The 23343-nt window shown below is 41.5% G+C and overlaps 1 protein-coding gene across 3 annotated transcripts in view; it reads right to left on the bottom strand.

The window, feature by feature from the left end:
• Positions 1 to 2895: 2895 nt before the first annotated feature.
• Positions 2896 to 23343, bottom strand: part of ap3b2 (adaptor related protein complex 3 subunit beta 2) — a 47119-nt gene continuing 26671 nt past the window's right edge. Inside the window, exons 17-27 of one of the 3 annotated variants that reach the window (XM_083764172.1) lie at positions 22354 to 22484; positions 16812 to 16926; positions 16146 to 16323; positions 15087 to 15273; positions 14738 to 14831; positions 13686 to 13795; positions 12965 to 13193; positions 12324 to 12408; positions 11643 to 11740; positions 3977 to 4115; positions 2896 to 3503 (exon numbers count right to left, since the gene is read on the bottom strand). In XM_083764172.1, coding sequence (XP_083620298.1) covers positions 3308 to 3503; positions 3977 to 4115; positions 11643 to 11740; positions 12324 to 12408; positions 12965 to 13193; positions 13686 to 13795; positions 14738 to 14831; positions 15087 to 15273; positions 16146 to 16323; positions 16812 to 16926; positions 22354 to 22484 — 1562 coding nt within the window. In that variant the 3' untranslated portion in view covers positions 2896 to 3307. The remainder of the gene's footprint in view (positions 3504 to 3976; positions 4116 to 11642; positions 11741 to 12323; positions 12409 to 12964; positions 13194 to 13685; positions 13796 to 14737; positions 14832 to 15086; positions 15274 to 16145; positions 16324 to 16811; positions 16927 to 22353; positions 22485 to 23343) is intronic. The other 2 variants (XM_083764174.1, XM_083764173.1) reach the window with 2 other exon arrangements.

Raw genomic sequence — 23343 nt, 5'->3', positions numbered from 1 at the left:
TGTACTTTGTAGTACTGTACTGTTTGTACAGTGAGCTTGTAGACCTGAGAATACTTGTACTGTGTGTGTGTGTGTGTGTGTTAGGCTGTGCAACAGTGACACTTGGTGAAAGAAAGGTACTTCCGTGCTTAGACATTCAGACACACATTGCTGCGTGTAGGAGTGGTTAGCACCACTCAAAAACCATGACACATGATTATGTTTCATCTTATCCATATTTTTATTTGTATAATAAATAAAGCTGTAATACTTCAAGACCACATTTCACAACCACATAGAGGATATAATTAACCAGTTCTGAAACCAGAAGCTTGTCTGGGGGAAAATGGCCAGATAGAAAGGAGCTTCAGTCTAACACATGAGAGTAGAGACATGTTCAATTTGGAACAATACATTTGGTGAAACAAATAAATTACATTCTTTTTTAAAAGGAGCTGGAAATGTGCAAGATTCAATGGGAAGACAGTAAAACCAACAAATGCACAGAGTAAAAAACTAAACGGTATTTATCAGATTCTTCAGGTTCTTAACTGGCGCTGCTTGTTTTGTATTCTACCAGTGAACTATGTTTACTGCAAGACAAGCAGTGCAGTGAGAAGACTGAAGTTCAGATCCACTGGTTCTACCATTCCCCAGCTCTGTCCATTGTGGACGTACCAAACCTGTATGCAATCCTTTGGTCAAACAAACAAAATGCAACATTTCCCAACGGTAAAGTAAATAAATAGTGAGGTTTAGATTAAGTAAGGTCACATGTGGACGCATAAGAACATTGAAGCTGCTATTCTGTATGCCTACTGTACAGCCTGACCTTTTAAGGAGTAAGTTCACCCCAAAAATGACGTATGTTCTATCAATAACACACCCCATGATGCATGGATGGGGTTGTCACATTCCTAAGCCAATAATTCGATGATCCGGTCTGGAGACTCCGCCGACAAAAACTAAAAGATCTCCATGAATTCAAGGCTTCATGGGGTGTGTAATTGAAAATAAGTCATGTATTGGCTGAACTAACCCTTTAACCCTGAAAACATGAAATAAATTAAGTTGTTAAAAGGCCATAAAATAACTTCAGCTGAGACCTCGTTAGAACTCAACATGACCAGCCACCTGCATCCTGAACACGTTATTGTCATGAATCAAACGTGATAGCTGAGTACATGTTCAGGATGCCCCAGTGTACACTTCAAGTAAAGTGTTAACCAAAATCTGTCTGCACGCGCACACACACACACACACACACACACACGCCTTACAGTTTTACTGTATTACATAGTACAATACTTCCAATGACAATGTACTTTTCCAGTTTTTATATGTGAAAGTCCCTTCCAATGACATTGCCATGTCAGCTTGGTGAATACCGAAATCAGCAGAAAACAAGTGCAGCAAAGTTTCAGATGTGGGAATTAAACTGGCATTAAAACATTATTGTTATACTGGATTATGAACTGAGCACATATTCGTGGAGTCAACGCCTATGACAGTATCTGTTTTTGTGCCAGAGATATGAACTTATTCAGATATCAAGTTCTCAATCAAACCAAATGTGAATTAACTTCATGCTACATTACATATTTAACTGAAATAGTTTGATTATCATCCGTTACGTAATCTATACTTTCTCTCTCCAGACGTTTCTGTGTAATAAAGCCTACAGTTGAAATCAGTAATTGTGTCTGCTCTATCTACCACCTGGTCCTACAAGGTCCATGTCTGATTGTCATAAACAAATACTTCTACAACATACTGCATTTTGTTACGTTTCGATGAACAGCTTCTAAAAGGTGGTTTGGTAAAACCAGCAATGGGAATTTCAACTTTCATATCTCTTCAAACACAGACACTAGGATAGCAGATTGGAGGTGCTATAGTGTTTTGAAAATGGATGTAACTGTGTTAACTTGTCGTGTGGGTGTAGGTAAATGTGATAGCGATAGGAAGGGAGAGGACAGTATGCTTACTGTATAAACGGAACGTCAAAGGATGGAGATGCAGTGCACTTCTAGTGACGACTGACGACGTCTCTTTGTAGGCTAAAACGCAGAAGTTACTTCCACGGTTGGGTTCCTTACAGCAGTGGTTCTCATCCTTTTCACCTCAAAATAATCATTTGAACTGGGGACAGTTTTATAGTATAGTTGTCACCTGGGGACCCCCCCCTGCGGGTCCTGACCCACATGTTGAGAACCACTGCCTTATGCTTATGCCAATCACGGTCCACGGATCTTATTTTCTGCATAATTCTATATCTGTTGAGGAAACCCATGACTCAGAAAATGAAAATGCTAATTCAAGTCTGTAATGCCTCTTTTCCATAAGTGCCAGGCTGTGCTGTGCAGCCGTTCGGGTCTGTGTAATGGGTGAAGCTAATGGGTGAAGCATGCGGCTCTAGCCTTTTACAGCCTGTTTGTCTTTCGTTCTGTCAATCAGGACTATGTTCGTTGCTATGGTGTTGCTATAGTAACTCAGTGCCACAGTCATTCAGTTGTTAACTTTTATGTTAGCCAGCTGAAGGTTAATTTATACTGTGTGGTGTGGAATGATGTCATTTTCAACTGTAAAAATCCATTAGTAACATTGTTGACTTACCAATGTTGAAACGTTTTTGCATGAATTAAGGTCAGCACACACCGGGAGCGTTTATTTTGTGCGATTCATTTGCATTAATTAAAACAATGTTTGTGTTTTGCGCTTAGAGCACACCTAAACGAGGCGATGAAGCAACATAATTATTAAAGATCGATTTTTCAGCACGGAAAAATCAACCTGAATGAATAAGGCATCACCAACATAAAAGTTTTAAGTTTTAAATAATTGCGATGCATTTTCGTTTTGTTTATTCGTGTCGCTCCTGGTGTGTGTGTACTACTAACTACCTTTCGTTTTATCTTCATTGAGTGACAGCTGACAGTACAATCATGTGCACGTAAAATGTAAACCTGGCCTCCACAGCCCTATTCTAAACGGGTCAGCACCAGGTGACAAGCGGGTCTGAGAAGGACCGACAGCTCTCACCATTAGAATGTATGCCCAAGCATATGATATTACGGAGAATAATTCTTAACCACGAATCTCACAGCACAGCACGGCACAGCCCACATAGTGGAAAAAAGACCATTGCACTCTGTTGTGTGTAGTTGCGTTTGGGCGTGTACACTTTAAAATCCTCAATGTTCATTTTGCATTTGTAACTCTGAGAGTGTACAAATTTAACCAATTTGGTTACATTTGTACATTCTCAGAGTCAAATGAATGCTGATTGTGTAGGCCAGGGGAACAGGGTGCGGCTGGAGGTGAGGTGTCACTGCGTTAGTGCCAACATGATGTCCTTCACCAACATGGCCCCCACCAGCATCTTCTCACAGTTTATCATCAGCTGGGCTCCACGCTCCTCTCTGGTCGCCACGGTGACGAGCACCATGCTGCCACTGGTCACTGTCTTCCCAGCAAACCTGTGGACAGGAAATTTAGGAGGAGGAGGAGGAGGAATACCGGGGCTAGAGTTCAGAAAGTTCAGAGGTCACAGCAGCAGTAGTAGTAGCAGCGGCAAAGGTTGGAAACAAAGGTGAAGTAAAGTCGAGGGAACAGAGGAACACATGGCTGTGTCAGGCATCAGGGAGATGTGGGATGAACAAAAACAATGTGTTTTATGCACTTATACAGATATGATTGAATTAACAGGCCTTCGCTTCAGCTGTAAACCCTTAGCTGTAAATGCTCAGTAATAAGCAGGGCCACCACCAGTCTGGCCTGGGACTGTTAGCTTTTAGAGTAGCAAGGCTAAACCTAAAGGATGCTACTGTGACTGACTTTTGCATATACTGTTGCCTGCAGTGCCTGTAGACTGGACCACTGATAAATAAAGCTATAGCACCAGGCGAATAACCTGTTCAACGTGTTGTTTTTAAGCACTGCTAGCATTTTCAAGGATAAATTAAGTCACAACAAACCTCCCACATCCGTGTCTTACCTACACTCCTTATCAGAGCCACAAGGCACCCTACTGAGGTTGGCTGCGGCAGTGACTCTTTGGACAACGGCGTGTTCATTGTGACATTTCTCGGACAGGGTCAGCTTCTCCGTCACCTCATTCATACCCATCAGCTGACCTAGAGAGGGTCCCACAACATGAAATACATTCATTAACATGAATGAATGATGGATAAACACATTGAAGTGTCAGTTTAACTTTTCATTTGGTTAGTAGATTACAACACAGTCGGTGCTTTAGTGGTTCCTGGCTGTGTAATAATAACATACATGTGGTTGAAGCACACATCACATACATTGCACGCAACATCGCACACATCATGTCAACAAGCATTACACTTGGGGTGGATTGGGGTCCCCAAGTGTGACATACAGTAAAGGTAAAATGGCTGCCTTGTGAGTATGATCAATGGTTTTGTGAACATTACAGTGAGTGAGGGTGTGTGCTCTCAGTGAAGAAGTGCAGTGTCTTAAGAAGGTTCTAAAGCCCACTCCAAACCAATCATTCGCCATACAACTCCTTGCAACATTCAACTACTTGCAACCATTATCCCCAATGGCAGTTGCAAGGAGTTGCATTGGTGTGGTTGACCTTAGAACCGTTTTGTTGCAAGGAGCTGTGACTAGTTGCATTGGTGTGGTTTGGCCTTTAGATGCAGGTTAGCTCTAGCCTGATTATCAGACTGAAGCTCTGTGAAGCTTGAAGCAGAGAAGCAGTCAGTGGAGTTGCCAGGGTCTATGGTCTGGAGCCAGGCTAGGTTAGCTCAGCTCCATTTATCTCAACACATTCTGACCTGAATATATATATATCCGCCTCAGTTCGTCCCATTTGTACCGCGCCAGGTCGCGCCACGCCCATTTGCGCAACTTCTCGTCTTTGCATTGACTTTATGTGTAATTGCACCGCTCTAACCATCCATGTCTGAACGGAGCTTTATAGGGGTTATTTTCAGTACTGTACACCATTGAGGCTGGTTAGGAATGTTTCAACACAACACATACAGTGTATACTGTACGTAGTACGTACTGTACATACATACAATTGTTACTAAAGGTTTCATTCAAAAATGATATTTGTACATTTCAGATACAAAACAGAAAAAAATAACAATTAGCCCTTTGCTAAAACCCAACTGTTGCTATGCAGGACACGCTTTCGTCACCTCATAGCTGTCAGTGTTATTTTGCATGGTTGTGTTGTTGAACACGTAGTGTAGGCAGCTTAATGTCAGGAAAGTTACACGACTGACCTGCCCAGGTGATGGCAATAATACTAATGACTAATTACCGTGCAACATGAAAACTCCTGTTGGGCAGTCGTTAAAGTTGATGTTGGATACTGTTCCATCTGTCATTTCCTCGCATTTCTAATTTATTTAAATTATGTCATGCACATTTGTCCAGTGCATAGCCTACTGCAGGCCTGGTTGACTTGATTCAGAAGACATTTTGATGCTCTTGCTGCTGAAATTATCGATTATTTATATGGAGAAATCCCGTAATTTAACATGCATCTCAATGGGTGAGAAGGACAGTGTGCCCTAGCTGTCTCCTCGCTGCTAACGTGCCTATTGGACAAGGACGGGTTGGGGAGGGCTAATTCTGTCAATTTAGAAAACAGATGATTGCAGATGATGTTTAATATTAACTCATAATGCTCTCAGGTGTCAAGTCATTCTAATGTTTTTTATTACATTTTGGAGTCAAAGTGACACAACGTGCGTTTTCCCAGTATAAGAACCATGAATGTGTTAAAAAACCACAGAAGCTCTGTCAGAGTGTATACAATCATCTGGGCTTCTTCTCACTGTAACTTAGACAATTATACAGCCAAGTTGGTTTTGCGGAGATAAAGTCACTATTATACCATCATCCAGCCACTAGTAACCTGCTAGCTAGAGCAATGCTGCCCATGTCATCTGCCTGCTCCCGTGCTTCCGGTTATGGTTAGGTTAGGGTTTGAGGTAGGACTTGTCACTCTGAGTCACTTAATGTAGCTATAAACTGGGTTAAACGCTCTCAAAACTAGTCTGTGTGACACCTCTAGGGGCATTCAAAGATTGTCCTAGAAGCTTTGTCATCATTGGTCCAATGTTTTCTGCTGGCAAATGACTAACCAATCAGGAAGTGGACAGTCAAATTCAATGCATTATTCCTCATCTTTGAAAGCCGACTGTGGCCCCTGGAGGTGTCAGAGAGAGCGTTTAATCCATTGCCGGCTGTCTGAATAATAAAAAGAATGGCATTAAAATGTTGAATTATTATTACTACTTTAATATAACAAAGAGCAGCTGACATCTTCATCAGAAAGATCTGCTTTGACATTATAAATTGAATTGAATTGAATTGAATTGAATTGAATTGAATTGAATTGAGACCCTAAGTGTAATTAAATGTAAATACACTGACTCAGTGGGAGCAAGTTAATTATGTTTTATAGATATACAAGTCAACAATTCTAAACAATATAGGCTACTTTGCTTTTTTATACTAGAACATTTTAAAACAATTATAAACGATAAAAACCATGAAATGTTGAATCATACACTTCTCAATACAGTCAGTCTTTCTGACATGCATAAAGCAACAACAATAATTATAATAATAATATTAATAATACTGATTCTGAACTTTAATTTGAAATATTGTGGCATTTTGTATAGTATTTGTGTAATATTTTCAGGACAAGCATTGTCTTTCTCAGGTGCTACTAAGCAGTTGGTATAGTAATAGTAAATTCAGGTTCTCAGGAAAATCACTGCTTATCAATGAATCGGTAAGGTGAATCAACTATCGCTTAATGTATTAATCAATAACTTATCCAAGTTCTTCTTCCACCACTGCATGAAAGTGCCAATTAACCCATAGAGAGCAGCTAGAGCAGCAGCTGCCTTCTTATTCAGCATGGATTGACCCGTTATCACACCTGCTTCAATCCCCTGGTTGAAATAAAAGCCCCAGGGGGCAAGGGGGGGGGGGCGTGTTGGACTCAGCCTAAAGCAATAGAGCGTCGCAGTCCCGCCCCCTTTCATGACGACGCCAGGCCCGGGAAATAATTCCCAATGCATTTTCCCCATAGACATTTTAAAAAGTATTTATTTAAAGACCTTTTAAGCGACAAATCACGACAACAAACACAATATTTTGGACCAAACAAATAATAAAAAAGAAGAAAAACAATTAAAAATTTGTTGTTCTTTCTAATTATTTGTTCGGCCCAAAACATTGTGTTTATTGTCATGATTTGTCATGACAAGAGTTGGCACTTGTCCATGGCGTAAACGTCTTTAAATAAATACTTTTTGAAAAGTCTATAAGGAAAATGAACGGGGAATTATTTTCCGGGTCTCTCGAGGGGGCCGGGACTGCGACTCTCAATAGGGAGGGAGGCAGGAGGAAGGGGATGGGTGTAGGGTGGTTGCTGGTGTGTGAGGCTATAGCTGGCTAGAAGGCAAGTGCCGCACAAAGAGCTGGGAAGTGGAACAACAGATCTATCAAAGTCAACTTACCAACATTCTTTAACAGTGCCTCTATTGGAACCAAGAAGGAAGAACCATGAAAATGACATGATGGTAACACAGACTATGGTTTGATTGGAGACGATGAATGATATTTCCCGTGCGTGACTGCTTTACGTGCCATTGTCTACCCTATTGGCCACCACCTTGGATAGATAGGACCATCACATTTGAAGGTAGAGCAGTGGCTGTCAAGAGAATACTACTGACTCTGGTTTTAATTTTATCTGTCTAATCAGGTCTCATTTAGACGTTGGACACGTGTAATTGTGTTCCTTGTTAAAATAGGAAGCTACTAGTGTAGTTGAGATCCACTGATCTAAAGATCTGGGGCCTATGGGCTCCATTTTTGTCTCAGACTTTACCCGCAGCGTGGCCCGCAATTCAGCCGCTGCCTGAAAATTACGAATATAGGAGCTTTCTCTGTCCCTTAATGGTATTTTCGTCCCGCGTCACCCGCTATCTATTTTGCCGACACCGGTATTTGCGCCTAGAGGTGTGGTCATGGGCGTGTTGGCACGCTTTCCCCTAAATTGCTATTTTGGTCACATACATTTGGGAAGTCGATAGTGGAGTTTAGTGCAGTGAGACTTCAGGGCAGTGGTTATGAAGCAATATAGCACTAACGGGCAACGGATAAGGGATCTATTAAAGGCAATGGCACGTGGACTGGTGATTGGTTAAATACGCCCAAACCACACCTATGCATAATATAACGGGTAACGGAGGTGTTTATGGGATTTAGACAAGTAACCAAAATACCAACTTTAGTGGGGGGGGGGACGGGGACCCTTTCCCCACTCCTAAATCCCCGAATAAATAAAACAAAAATGGAGCCCATATTGTACCACCCCTTACCCCTTATCCCTAAACATATTTGCCATTTTTTACAATTTTAAAACATTTTAAAATAGTTCAACTATAAATGATCTGCCTTCCGTCTGTCCAACTGTCTCCATACAAATGTATGTCGATGACATAGTTATTTATATACACGCTAAACAACAACTAGCAGCAGATAAATTAACTGCAGCCATGGCCCATGTACTGTATCTGATTGGTTGAGGAACTCATGTTTGCATCTGAACACAAACAAAACTGTCGGTATGTGGTTTTCACATAACTCCACAGACCCTGACATTGACATTCTTATGGAGGGTAGTAGTATTCAGGGTTAAATATCTTGGAATTACACAAACTCAAACTTGACATTTAAAAAAATCTAATTAAATGTATCTAATTTCAGACACATAAGACCATATAATAAGAACAGATGCAGCTAAACTCTTCATGCATGCTATGGTTTTTTCACACATAACAGTTTCACAACCTGGTCACAGACAAATCAGACAACTTTAAACCCCATAGAATCATTTTACAAACAGACATTAAAAACACTTGACTAAAAGCCCAACCGTTACCACCATTGCCAATTTGCCACATAAAACTTCAACTTATTTAATTTTGACAGCTTTAAACATTTAGCATTTTTAAGATCTTAAATGGACTTGCACCTCCACCACTGAAACAGTTCATAGATTGAAGGGACAGTGGTGATAGAGCAACAAGGGCAACTACCAGAAGGGACTGTGAAGTACCAACCAGACGTAGTGTGTTTGGTAAAACAGTCTTCTCTGTTAGAGCCTCCCATCACTGGAATAGTCTCCCTACAGAAGTAAGAGAGACCTCCAACTATTTGACCTTCAAATTCAACCTGAAGAGGTGGCTAAAAATAAATTAAATCTGTAATCACAAGTAATTATCAGCTTTATTTTATCACTGGTGTGATTTCTCACTCGTTGTTCTGTCCCCTGTACAATGTTTATATTTATCCTGTATTGTACTGTATTGTATGTAATAATAATAATAATAATAATAATAATAATAAACGTTATTTGTATAGCACCTTTCATGACATGAAATGCAGCTCAAAGTGCTTTACAGAGCAATGGAGAAGAAAAGAAAAGCATGGCATGGCATAAAACATTAAAGTAATAGCAGTAATGCAATACAGTGAGTACATGAATAACAAGGAATTTAAAAGATCAATTAAAAGCAAGAGTGTAGAATTGGGTCTTGAGCTGCGCTTTAAAAATGTGTTTTTGTATGAATAGTTTTATCTTAATTTTTAAGAGCCTGCTCAGGGACTACAGATGTAAATTAGCTTCTGGCTATTAAACTCTGGCCCATTTACATGGATGTGAAAACTGACCTGTTGATTAATGAGCATTGTCCCTTTCAAATAAATAAATAAAATAGTTCAACTAGCCAATCTACATCGACACATTGTGAGCTTGTAGATCAGCTATTTGAACTACTAGACCTGTACGTGCCCGTCAGTCACTGGCCTACAGTACTTTGGAACGATGCAACTTAATCTTAACCTAATAATCCCCATTGTCATAGCACCCGTTTTAACTATCTGTCTGTGTCCCACATGCATGGAGATCCCTGTATTTGTCTGTCTGCCTGTGTGTGGAGGCAGATGCTGGAACCAGTCCAGAGCCTTTTGTATGCCACAGACTCGAGGCCGGGCACTGCACTCCCTGTGGGGGTGTGGAACGCACGTGTCGAATTTGAAGTCGGCAAGGGGGAACTGTTCTTGAGTTACGTGCATTACAATCGTACACACACCCACACACACAGACAGACACACACACAGACAGAGACATGGCGCACCGTGGGTCTGACCGACTCGATACCGGGCACTGCACTCCCTGCGGGGGTGTGGAACGTGTGTCGAATTTGAAGTCGGTGGGGCAAACGGTTCTTGAGTTATGTGCATTACTACCGTACACACACACACACACACGCACGCACACGCACGCATGCACGCAGACAGAGATGTGGTGCATTTAGGAGGATTTTAAAATGTTTTAAAATAGTAAAAAATACGCAAATAAGCTTAGGGATAAGGGGTAAGGGGTGGCGCAAGATATAGATGCTGGTCTGTTTCTACATTGACTGGTCTAGATTCTCCCGGTGGATCCTGCCGGGATGTCATTTTAGCAGATTATGAGCCATAATGCATATAAAGACTTAAGCTTGTGCGCAAGTTTAGCATGTTAGTTTGCATTGCACAGTGCGCTCAGTGCGCTATTTCCGAACGCGCCCAATATGTTGGGAAATAGCTCAATTATGATAAACACTACGTTTTTGTAAAAGCAAGAAGCAGTATTATGGGCATGAACTACAGAAATTCTACTAGCAATGCCAACATCTATTTCAAGATGAGACCAGACCTTGCTTTTGTGTCGTGTCTGTCAGAGCCAAACTAATGGCCCTTATTAAGGACCACACATCCCCTGACGTCCATTGTTGTTATTATTGGAAGAAACTCTCCTAAGTCTGTGTGACTGCTTTCATACTTTCATTAGAAGTACTGTAGTCAACCCACTAAGAAGACAGAGACCGGGTACTATTACAAAGGGAGGCTTGAAGACTGAAGAATTATTATTGAATAGTTTTTTGTAATCAAATTCTTTCCTCTCGAGGTAGACTCACTGCTGCTGCTGCTACTGTGCAAACAGAACATAAGAAACTACTCAAGATAATCCTTTCACTGATGTGGAACAAACTGCCTAAGGATTTTAGACCGGTGTAAAAACAATATCCTCTTTAAAACCACTCTTTTATAGCTGATAATTACGCTGCCAGTGCTTTCATTTATTTATTGATTAAAGAGTATGTTTCCTTTCATATTGTTCAGTCGGTCTAGACTTTATTTTGACAGCTGTATAACACATCATGTAACTATTACGCCTAGTATTAACCCATTAAAACGTGTTATTTTAGACTTTTAAATCATTATTGGGTATTCAAAAATAGCCAATATACAAGCTCACTTTGTGCCACACTACTGTACAAGCTTATTTATTTTTTTTAATCGTGACAATTTGTGCAAATCTTCAATATAATTTTCTTAAAGCGAACATTTTTAACTCCAATCTTTGCTTTTGAGGGTCCATAGAACAAAATATTTTGAGATGGGGGGTTGGCGACCAAACACATAATTGTGGGGGTCCTTGACATGAAAGCATTTGAGCACCACTGATATAGCAACATGTTGTTCAGAAAACTGTTTTAGCCTCAGGGCTTAATGGGTTAAATAATAAATATTCAACTGACCTTGCTCCTTCTTAAACTCATTCTCGGTCATGAAGATGGGAGTCATCAGCTCTCCGACTGGCGGCTGAATCGACACAAAGAACTTCTTGGTGTTGGTGCTGGAAACAAACAGAACGGAGGATTGTTATTTTATATTGTATAATGAATGTATGTAATCATATTATGCTGTGTCAGTGGAATACACTGATCAGTCATCATAATTGGACGATATACAATTTTACATCCTAAAAATCGTAATTGTATATTTGTCAATGTCAGCCATGTGGCCAACAGGAAGTCGTTGATTTCGAATACGTGACATCGATTTCTGCTGTGAATGATGTCACATGCCCATATATGGAGATGCCAGACGAGAGAGGGAGGAAGAGAGCCAATTTAACCCACGCAATAACCCGGCCAATATAGATTTGGTTGTCAATGCAATAACCCCGGCAACGGTGGGCAAGCTGATTACGTGTCGCAAAGCGATTTGTAAAACTGTAAATATGGAACCCGAATAATCTTTGATCATAATAGTTTTTTAATTCTCCAGGCTTCCATCCTCTCTTCGCTACAGCCCACTGTGCACATTGTCTGTGCTGTCTGATTGATGATCAATCTGTGGAATTGCCCTAAAATCCATAATGGTTCTGCCCTACTAAGAAATGAGGACGATAGTGTCCATGGTGTGTGTTGTCTCACCAGAGTTGGAAGTTAGCAGCCTGGACCGAGTCACAGAAGTCAATGCCCATCAAAACCGTAGCCGACTCCCCCGCTGGTAACGCCTCTGATCATACCAGAAACATTAGGATTAGACCAATAATCACATGATAATAAAAAAGGTTTGCAGTTATTCTGTAACATGCTCTGTTTTAAAATAGTGGTTCTCAACCAGTGGTCTGGGGACCACCAGTGGTGGCCCTTGAGGGGGTTCCAGGTGGTCCCCAGCTAAATGATGGAGTTGGTAACCAAATGGACCCTTATAGATCTTTAACTCTTGAGAGCGTGAAATGAAACCGGTTTCACTTTACTCTCTCAAGAGTTCAATTATTGTTAAACATCTGCATTACTTAATTTGCAAGACAAAATTAATCCACAAAATTTGAGAATGTTGAAGAATTGTTATTTTGATCAACGTTTGCCTGTTATCTCTCCTATGCCTATGGTACCACATCAATCATGGAATTGTGGACAAAAATCCTATCCAACGATAGTTTCGTGTCTGAGAGGGCTAATAAATTATATCTCATCAAATGGTGCTTCGTGGTTCAAATTCTGAATAAAATAATGGACCTCGATATGAAAAGGGTTGAAAAACCACCTGACTTCAAAGATCTACCTACCAAGCTCAGGGAACTCCTTCACCCTCATCCCTGACGCGTGGCGTGCATCCTCCATGTGGAGGCTCTTGACCTCTGAGGACGAGCTGTTGGTGAAGGTGATCTGAACGGCCACCATGTGAGGGTCCGGGTTGAAGGGCTGTCTGCTGAAACAGTATTCCACCGACAGACCCTCGCCTGTGATACGATGCAGCAGCTCATAGCTCTTCATGGACCTGGATGTAGCGATGGCCTACAGGATGGGAGGCAGTGTGGAAGGATGGAGGGGAGGCAGTGTTCATTGTGATTTCACTTTGATATAAAATGTTAAGATTTCATTTCGCTTTTGTCATATTTGATCAAATCTACAGTTGATTTTGTCAACAAAATATATTTTGGCAGGATTTTACACGCTGCATGCTGAAAATAGTTCTACTGGATCTCCTTAACATTCCCTCCTTAACATTTTAGTCTAGTTTTTATTTGTTGACCAAATTGTCAATCAATTTATTCATAGTTTTAGGTAGAAAATATTTTTCGTCATAGTTTTAGTCAACAAGATTTAGCACAGGTGGAGGAAGTTATATTTTTAAACATCATTTTGATCTCTGTCCAGTCAGAAACGCCCCATTACCTAGTGGTAACAAAAAATATATGAAGTGATTATACCATTATGTGGATGGATGGAACAGACTGACACAATGATTATGTTGTGAGTTGTGATATGTGTCACTGTCAGACTCACCGCTGGAGACATGACGGTGTCTGTCAAAGACAATCCTTCCAGATCTGTTACCAGACTGCTGGAGAGGAACGCGTTCACTGGTGTCGACTGGGGAGACGGAGTGGGTTCAACTGCAGAGGAGAGGGGGGGAAAAATCATTTTACTCACTTATTTACACCTGTAAACCTGTCACATGATGACAATAATACAGATTATTATGATTCTGAGAGGAGAGGAAACAAACTCTGCTGAGATGTATGTATTCATCTGAATCAATTGCAAATCAATTGAACTATACAGTGGCTACTGGGAGTGTGCATGCAGAGTTTGACTGCAATCGATCCAGCAGGGACTGAGATTAGCTGTGCACAGACGGATGGACACACAGACTGAGATTAGCTGTGCACAGACGGATGGACACACAGACTGAGATTAGCTGTGCACAGACGGATGGACACACAGACTGAGATTAGCTGTGCACAGACGGATGGACACACGGACAGGAGCCGCAGAGCGAAAACATAAGCTCCACCTCCAGGCCTGTCAGCCTGGTGAAGATAATGAGCTGATTTGAGTATATTTATTCATCATCATTTTCCATTAATATTTCCTTTCTTGCCCAGGCGGTGGCGTAACCGTCTGGGCACCCGACTGGTAATCCAGTCGCAGTGTGCCGCGGGTTCGACTCCCGAGCCCGACACGGCCTTTACTGCATGTCTTCCCCCATCTCTCTCCCGTTTCCTGTCAGCCTACTGTCTGTCCCTTCAAAAAACCAATAAAAGGCGTAAGCCGCAAAAAATATCTTAAAAAATATATATATATATTTCCTTTCTTTGTTTTATTTTTATTTTATTACTTTGTCATTTATGAATTAATTACTATTGGTATGCAATTGCGTAACAGCGAGAAAAAACAGAATGTCCATATACTGTACCTGAATTCTTTAGAAAAAGTGAATCCTTCCATATTATGTAAAACACCCAGTCTAGCAACGTGTTACTTATTTTGTCATTACACACGCACTGGGTCAGACTCGGTATAGCTATGAGTACATTATGAGTGACATAACTTACAGTCGTCAAAGTCCAGTAAAGACATCTCCTTTTTCTCTGGCTCTTTCTTGGTCTCTTTCTTGGTTGGTTTAGAGGGAGGTTTGGATACGGCAGTCTGAGAAAGGAATGGGACACACGGGCCATTCATGTTTATTTTCAAGTGTTTAACTGTTTTTATGTGTTATTTGTCATATCTGCACTGCCACTTTAGTTTTACGAAGGCTAAAAGCCAAACAGAAATGACAATTTTATTCATAATGGTCCAACGACAGAAACACAATGAAATCGTTAATCTTAATTAATTTGAGTGACAATTAAATGTCAAGTAAAATGTCGTAATGGTGACAGCCCAGGGTACCCCGATCTGTACCTTCTTCTTCTTTTTTACTTCAGTGTCGGACTCTGAATCCTCTGTTTCTGATTGGCTGCTCTCTGACTCGGACTCCTCCTCCTCAGACTCTGACGCAGAGGCAACCTTCTTCTTCTTCTGTGGTGGTGGCGGTGGTTTGCTCTTCCTCTCCATCTTCCTCCTCTCCTCTTCATCACTGCTCTGCTCGCTGTATGGGGTCAAAGGTCACGAGGTACTTATGTAAGAGATTGTTTGCCAGAAAATCATGCTGATTCTAAATAATGGCGCAAATGAGGATACTTTCTAATTACTTTTAAGCAAATTAATTGAATGTATTTGTGTAGAAATATCAAGGCCTAAGCAAATATAAGAATAATCAACACGTTAAAGGCCCCTTTTCCACCAAATGAACTTGGTTGGTTCTAGAACTGGTTCCGTTCTAGATCCTTGGAATCTTGGTGCTTTCACGGAACCATCGACGGACCAGCTTGTGTTTCCACCAGTTTAAAGCACCATTCATTGTTATTAGGGACAGGAGGAGTCCCCAGTTGCCCCATGTTTGATTCCATTCCTGGACAGCAATGTGTTGAATATGACAGGTCAAAGTGTCCATGCATTGTGAGTGGCAGTTACACTTTTCTTTAATTGTTTTTAATCATAATTTTTCCGCTTGCCTTTGCCATTGTTTATATCGCATCTGCATCTTCCAACCAGTAAAAAGTGACACACACATTTTGGTTACCAGTACAGAGCAAGAAAATGTTTTCAATGGAAACACTCTTAAGACAGGAAAAAAAAAGAACAGAACTGATTCAACCCGGTGGAAAGGGGGTCTAAATCAAGGGGAGTTAAATCAACACGGGGTTTTACAGTGTGTCTGGTTTGTCCATAATGCCTGGCAGAGCACAGGAGGAAGAAGTTAAAATGATGGAAATCACAGTTGCCCAGAATAAAACTGGGCAAATAAAACTGTGTACCCTGTATGTCTCTCTGTCTGTTTCTATTGGTTCAATAAAAACAAACAGAGAGAGCAATAAAACAAGACAGTAAAGCACTCGACCTGTCAATAAAACCTCCTACCTTTCTTTGTCTTTCACTGTTATCTTGGTTTCTTTCTTTTTCTTCTTCATCTCAACCTCAACCGAGTCCTCTTCTTCGTCCTCAGACTCTGAGTCCTCGTCGCTCTCGGAGCTCTCGGAGCCCTCCTCGCTCTCCTCGCTGCCACTCCTGCTCTCGGTCCTGCTGGCTGAGTCCGACTCTGGGAGGAGGAGAGGTCACAGTTCATAAAACATCAGGTGGTACACTATTTCATATGGAAAGTGGACGGTTGAATTGTGACTTTAAGAACTGCATACAAACACTCCAACTGCACACAGACACGCACGCACCAGATGTGTAGCAGTGTTCTCCAGTGTACTTTGTCATGGGCAAGAATAATACAAGACATCAGACCCAATTCACCCTATTACCAACAAGTTTATCCCTATTTTACTTCATGTTACCCTTAATTAACCGTATACCTACTTTACTTCTACTACCCCATACCTGCACTTGACATACCCTCTAGTTACATAACGCCCTCTGGTTAACCTCTAGTTACCTCACCACAATTACTCCCTGAATTAACAGTAACCTGTAGCTACCTCGCTCGGAAGGACCTAGCTGGTTTCTGTAGTTACTGTTAGCCTCCTTGCCACCCTGCTGGTTACCCCCACACCCCCCTCCGCTCCCCGTCTCTCTTGTTACCACTGTCAGCTGACTCGGTGGGTCCAGACTCGCCCTCTGAGTCGGAGTAGAATGGTTTGTCCGACTTCCTCTCCTTTTTCTTCTCTCTGCTGCTGCATTTCGTCCACTCAGGAACCTGGACACAGGATGCATCACTTAGTACACACTCACAGTACACACACCTGCTGGTACTGAAGCAGACAAGGGCAAAGGAATGCAAGTACGTATGACCATGAACACCTCAGTCTGGCTGGCACACAGCCAGGAAACAGCCAAAAACAGCCATGTTATGAAACTATGATGCCTGGGATATTGTAAATGTCTTATTACACAGCTACAGTAGATGCTAGCGCCAGCTGAAGCATTCATGGCCAGCTACAGGAAAGTTTTAAAGTTGTTGATAAAGGGAGCAGTTCCATTAAGAGAAGTGATGTCTGAGGAGCACAGACATTCCTCCCAGGACAAACTGTATATCTGTCTGATTACTGTCTGTCTGTCTGATTGACTGAGTGGCATTTACCAGTGGACAAGGCCATTGCTGTTTTGGGTTGGTAAGTAAATTAAATTATTAAATACAATTTTACCAAACCATCTAGTCTAGAGTGAGGCGCTAATTGGTCAGTTGCCATATCCATAAGGAGGATACGGCAGCTAACCAAACAACGCAAGCTTATGACCTTCTCTGTCCTTTTGCAACACCCTCAGGCAGGGCAAATAAAGGATGGGCAGGTGATAATATTCTGCACTGTATTATACTATGCTACACTATAACATAACATACGATCCTATATGAGATTAAACGTACAGTAAGTAACTGTACTATATCATTCTACTGCACTGCCATCTTACAGAACCCCTTTTGGATCAGTCTGGTATTGTTGGGAGGAGTGTCTCGTAGTCCAGAGAGATCTCTTGTTTAATGGCAGAGGCAGAGACAGAGGTAGAGGGGTGTGTCGGGAGTCGGGACAGCTTCATCTCAGCTAAGCACAGAACAGTGCGGTACAGTACGGTACAGTGGGCAGGAAGTGTTCAAAAAGCACTTAGGTTGTGTGGCACTCTATGGGGTTCGAGGCTGGAACAGCTTCTGTTTTTTACCGCTAACTAACTCACATTGGTCAATGTTGTAACTCTTTCAAGCAGCGTTAATACCTAGCAGGAATGCAGGAAAAGAAACAGAAAAAAGATTGGAATGGAGGTAAGATGAGAGAATTAAGAAAAGGAAGTAAATTAGGAAAAGACGTCAGGAAAGCAAAGACATCGAAGACAGGAAGGCTTTTCGGTCATTTGTTCCAGTTGATGGAAAAAGACATAGGCCTATTAAACGCCACAAATTTACCAAATAGGCTCTATGGACTCAGAATAACTCTTCCCACTTCCGGCAAAGTGTTTCCAGGGAACCAGCATGCACAATAGCAGCACCTTGACTCTGTTTGGAACAGAGTCTTAAGTAGAAAAAGTGCCCCTCAGGGCACAGGTCTCCACCAGGGCAGGGCAGGTTGTGGCCTCCTGATGGCGCTATAATAGGCCGTTCTTGAAAATTTGGGGCAGAGGTTCATTGTTCATTGTAAGTCCGGAAGTAGGAAGAGTTATTCTGTGTGCATAAAGCCTATTCTCCTCAAGTTTAGCAACAATTAATTTTGAGCAAAGACGAAAGGAACACAATATTCTACTAAAATAAAATGTTCACTATTTTATTTATTTATTAACAATATTTTAATCTAACTTGGCTACTATGTGTATGAGGGTTAACATTCTGCCATGGTAGTCACTTCTCTGCCTACCTAATACGGTGTGACATTGTGCTGGTTTTGGAACGATGTGGATTAAAGCAAGCAGTGGTTTAGTTCAGTGGTTTTCGATCGGTGATCTGGGCCCCAGCTAAATGATGGAGACGTGCAAACCAAATTAATGGAGCCTAATAAGACCTTTAACTCTTGACGTATGGGCCAATTTATGCTCTCAAGAGTTATATTATTGTTAAACATCTGCATTACTTAATTTAGGCTACAAGAAGTCTACACAATAGAGAATGTAGAATGATTGTTATTTTGATCACGTTTGACTGTTATCTCTCTCCTATGGTATCACAGCAAAACAGCATGGATGGTATTGTGGACAAATTCTTATCCAATGACAGCAAAATATTCATAAAGTCTTGGGTCTGAGACGCAACATCTCATCAAATGGTGCTCTGTGGCTCAAATACCAAATAAATAATAGACCTCGATATGAAAAAGGTTGCAAGTTTATTCCACTGCTTTGGAACTACATCCTCGCAAAAGGTCCATTTCTACACTGAGTTAGAGGGTCTGTGGCCTAATTTATGCATACAATACCAAACTGGGGGTCCTTGAAATTATAACATTTGAGAACCATGGGATTAAAGTGAATGAGATGAATGGGTTTTGACTGATGGAAGAGGACAGTTTGTATTTAGGTGTTGCAGGAAAAGTGTCTGACAGTAGTAATCAGATGAGAACATGCACACACCACATGCACACGCATGCAGTTTTGTGCACACACACAAACAACACAGACTTTGTAATGTCTCATTTGGTCCACACGAGGAAGCAGTGGCTCACTGTCCTCACCTGCTAACAAACAGTTTCCACATGTCTAACGAAGCAATTAGTGTCATTGGATGGATGCGGTCCCCAAAAGACAGAAGCTCTGGTTACCTGGGATAAAGATGATCCCACCAGACCAGACTCATCTGTCCAGTGTCCTCCGTGCCACTGTCCTCCTCAGTATGAATACTACATTAACCACATTCAACCTGGCGTCCCTAATTTGGGAATGTCATCATTATATATTTCTATGCTATTTTCGTTGCACAATACCACCGTATGACAAAGTATAGCCTACTGTATAACAGTGTTAATCAAGTCGACTAAAAGTGTGACGAAAAATGTCCGTCGACTATCTTTTTTCACTGATGAAAACTCGATAAAAACTAAATAAAAATTAAGATATGATGACTAAAATGATGACTTAATATACGGACACACAGTTTAGTTTAGTTTAGTTGAAATAAAATGTGACTGAAACTAAATGGAATTTTATTCAAAAGACTATGACTAAAACGACATAAAATCAACACTATATAATATGGTGTACGTGGTTAAAGATGGAGGTCACACACAGCTGTTCAAAAAGCTTCAGAGGCAGTCAGGAAGAAAGAGAGCACTCATCACAGCAAACCACCACACTCCTGTGTGTGTGTGTGTGTGTGTGTGTGTGTGTGTGTGTGTGTGTGTGTGTGTGTGTGTGTGTGAGTGTGAGTGAGGAGGCACCTCTTTCAATTCTCCCAGTAGCCCAATCCTACCCTCTCCCGTGTTCAGCTCCTCTTGCTGTGATGGAGGAGCATTCAGAGACAGAGAGACGTGGACAGACACGTGGACTGTCGTTAAGCAGCGAACCACATCTACTGGTGATATGGCTGTCTATTACTGAGCTGTAAACTATATCTTCCGGTTTGTAACCACACTATCCTATAGGAGACGCGCTAAACTATCAGAGAAAGACAGCTATTAGTTAACCACCTTCAACCTGGCATTAATATATTTTAGGCATGTCGATAGTAAAAAAAAAATCAAATCATGACAATAGCTACTTTGTCCATAAGTATAAAATAGGGCTTAAGTGGTTAATTAAGTAGTCAGCCTACAAACAAAATGTCCAGAAGATGTTTTGAAATTATTATCATCATTCATATTATTGTGGTTTTAAATTGGTTACTGGCGTAAATAGCTGACAGGATGTTGACAAGAGTCTACCAACAATCAATAGACATCAGTCTACTTACAGTATATCTTAAATAAAGACAACTAATTAATGTGCTCCAGTAATCTCCTTTTCAACACTGCGCATTGCGGGTTCGAGTCCCAATCCTGACGAACTTTGCTGTATGTCACTCCCTGTCACTCTTTCCTCGTCTGTCTCCACTATCAATAAAGGCAAAAATACCCCCCCAAAAAAAGAAAATCTTAAAAAAAAGAAAAGGAAACAGCTCAAATAAGCCTGCAAAATAGGAGGGTTACACTTAATTTATACTAAAATGCGTGTTGTGTTGTTATCTTGAAAATCAGTTATTTTGGCCCGGCCTAGTGGTCCAGGCACCTAATGCAGCCTGACAGCACATCGCGGGTTCCAGTCCCAGAATAAATAGACCAAACTGGGTCACCACCGGAAAAAACAATACTGTAAGTCAGAGAGCTTAACCAACATTGTGACAACTCCATCAAATCTTGAGGTCACTCCTGTAACACAAATCAAACGGATGTATCCGTCGCTTGACTTGACTAAAGGAAGTGGGGAACTCAAGGTTTGATTTCCTGTCTGCATTTCACTGATTTATGAACCGATGGCACATGGAATGAAGGGAATGCAGCAGAGCAGGGTGATTCATGGCTCCTAGATAAAGGAGTATGAATAGCTTAGACACGTTCAGAGATTACAATAAGTGGAGAATGTAATTTGGAAAGCACCAAAATGTCACTGGTGGGAAATCTTGTTTCCTGTAGGACTGTTGTGAATAGTATAATCAGTGTTTTATCTTGAACTATACCGTAATTAGCCTATTCACCTTTTCTGTTCCCTTGTCTATATAACATGTGCTACTGGCTCAAAACAAAAGGTGACAGCTAGGTCACCTGGCTGGGGTGCGGTGGGGGGTGGGGGGGTTGTTGCTTCCCAAACGCAGCAGGCGAGGCCAGCAGAGAGGGCAAACTAATTATCACTGACTCACTGAGCTGAATATTTCGATACAGGGTTTGTCAAATCTATTTGTAGAGAGATGTTAAACATCTCTACAAAATACAGTACACTGTACTTGCCTCACCACATATGCATACATATGTATACGTATGTCTCAGAGGGACGTGTATTAATCTTCCTCTGTAGAGGAAAGCAGAGGATGTGTGTTAACATTGATGAACACATTATGCTGATGAACAGTATCGAATGAATGTTGACTGGATGATTGGGGTCAGGCCTGTTAATATAATGGGATGTGAATGATGTTCTGTGAGTGAGTGACCCCCAAAACCAGCTTTGATAAACTTTGCCTGGGCTCCACTCTCTCTGAGACACAGCCCCTGGTCTGGGAAGCAACCCTCACTCCCATTCCACCCGTGTAGTGGGGGGCCTCGTACGGAGGCCTCTAGAGCACTGTCTCCCAAACACTGGGTCGAGACCCATTTGTGGGCCACGGACCAATTTCACAGGTTACGACTCGAGTAAAAACTACCCCCCCCTCCCTTCATTTAAGTTTTTGATAATAATAATAATAATAATAATTTTATAAATGTTAAAACAAACAAACAAATCTAAGAAATTCAAAAATAGTCAATCTAGACGCTCGCAAGGTGGCGTGAAGAGACACGTTGCACGCATGTAGATGTGCTATTTTCACCTAGTTTCTGTCCGGGGGAAACGTCTAATCTCTCTTTTGGGTCTCGACCGGAAAAGTTTGGGATCCACTGCCCTATTGGCCCCTAAAGGCAACCCGCCACCACCTCCCCCTCTGTGTGTCTCTGAAGGTTACTGTTCCCACTGCACGCACAGACTCCTTCACCTCCACGTTGCGCACGGAGGGGTCGGGCGCGGCTTCGGGCCACTCGGGTAGCTCCTGATAGCCCCCCGCCTTGGCATTCAGCAGGTGGGACAGAGACCCCAGCTGGAAGTGGTCTCGATCTGACGAAGCAACAGATACAAAACACACAGGGAACAAAACAGTGGAAGGAAGAGAGAAAGAAGAGACACAGAAAGACAGAGAGACGGAATCGAGAGGTTAGAGATAGAGGCGTGAGTGACTGTGACTGCGAGTGGTCTCAATCTGTTAACATTCAACAAGACATGGAAATACAAAATTAAAATAGATGTCAAATATAAAAGGTGTGGGACTGTGGGTTCAGAGAGGACAACACAGGACACAGGAAAACAAGGGCCCTATTTTCTTCAGTGCTAAACGCCTTATCGCTAAACTTCTTTGCCTTTTTTACTATTTTGAAAAATATTTTTTGAATAGTTCAAATGATCTATAAGCTGAATGAGCTGATCTACAAGCTCACAACGTGTTTATGTAGAATAGTTGAACAATTTTAATGTTTTTCAAAATAGTAAAAGAAGTTTAGGGATAAGGGGTTTAGCAAAATTAGCACTGACAAAAATAGGGCCAAATCAAGAAATTGCAGGTTGTGAAATTGATTAATGCTGGAGTTCTGCCCGGGACCGTAAAGGTGGCTGCATGCTACCATTTTAGGTTATCACTCTTTACTTTACTGATACCAGGCACTCATAGTCAGGTCTGTTTGCTTTCTGCTGCTTTCTGTTCCGTGTCTCCCCTCTCTGTTGCATAATGTGCCTGTGAAACCAAGGGGACCACCCAGGCGGCCACCCAACTTCTGGACCAAACAGCAGCAGGGTGATTTTGATTAAAAAAATAATCACACCCGTCACCGTGTGAAGTGAGGGGCGCTCTTGTCGTCGTACATCATCCAATAAAAAAAATTATTCATGAATTCATTTGTCAACTTATGTTATTATCTTTTAA

The sequence above is a fragment of the Protomyctophum parallelum genome, assembly GCF_964188405.1.
Source record: "Protomyctophum parallelum genome assembly, chromosome: 4".
Classification (NCBI taxonomy): Eukaryota; Metazoa; Chordata; class Actinopteri; order Myctophiformes; family Myctophidae; genus Protomyctophum; species Protomyctophum parallelum.
The sequence above is the reverse complement of the archived record's forward strand: the minus strand, read 5'-3'. Positions and strand labels throughout refer to the sequence as shown.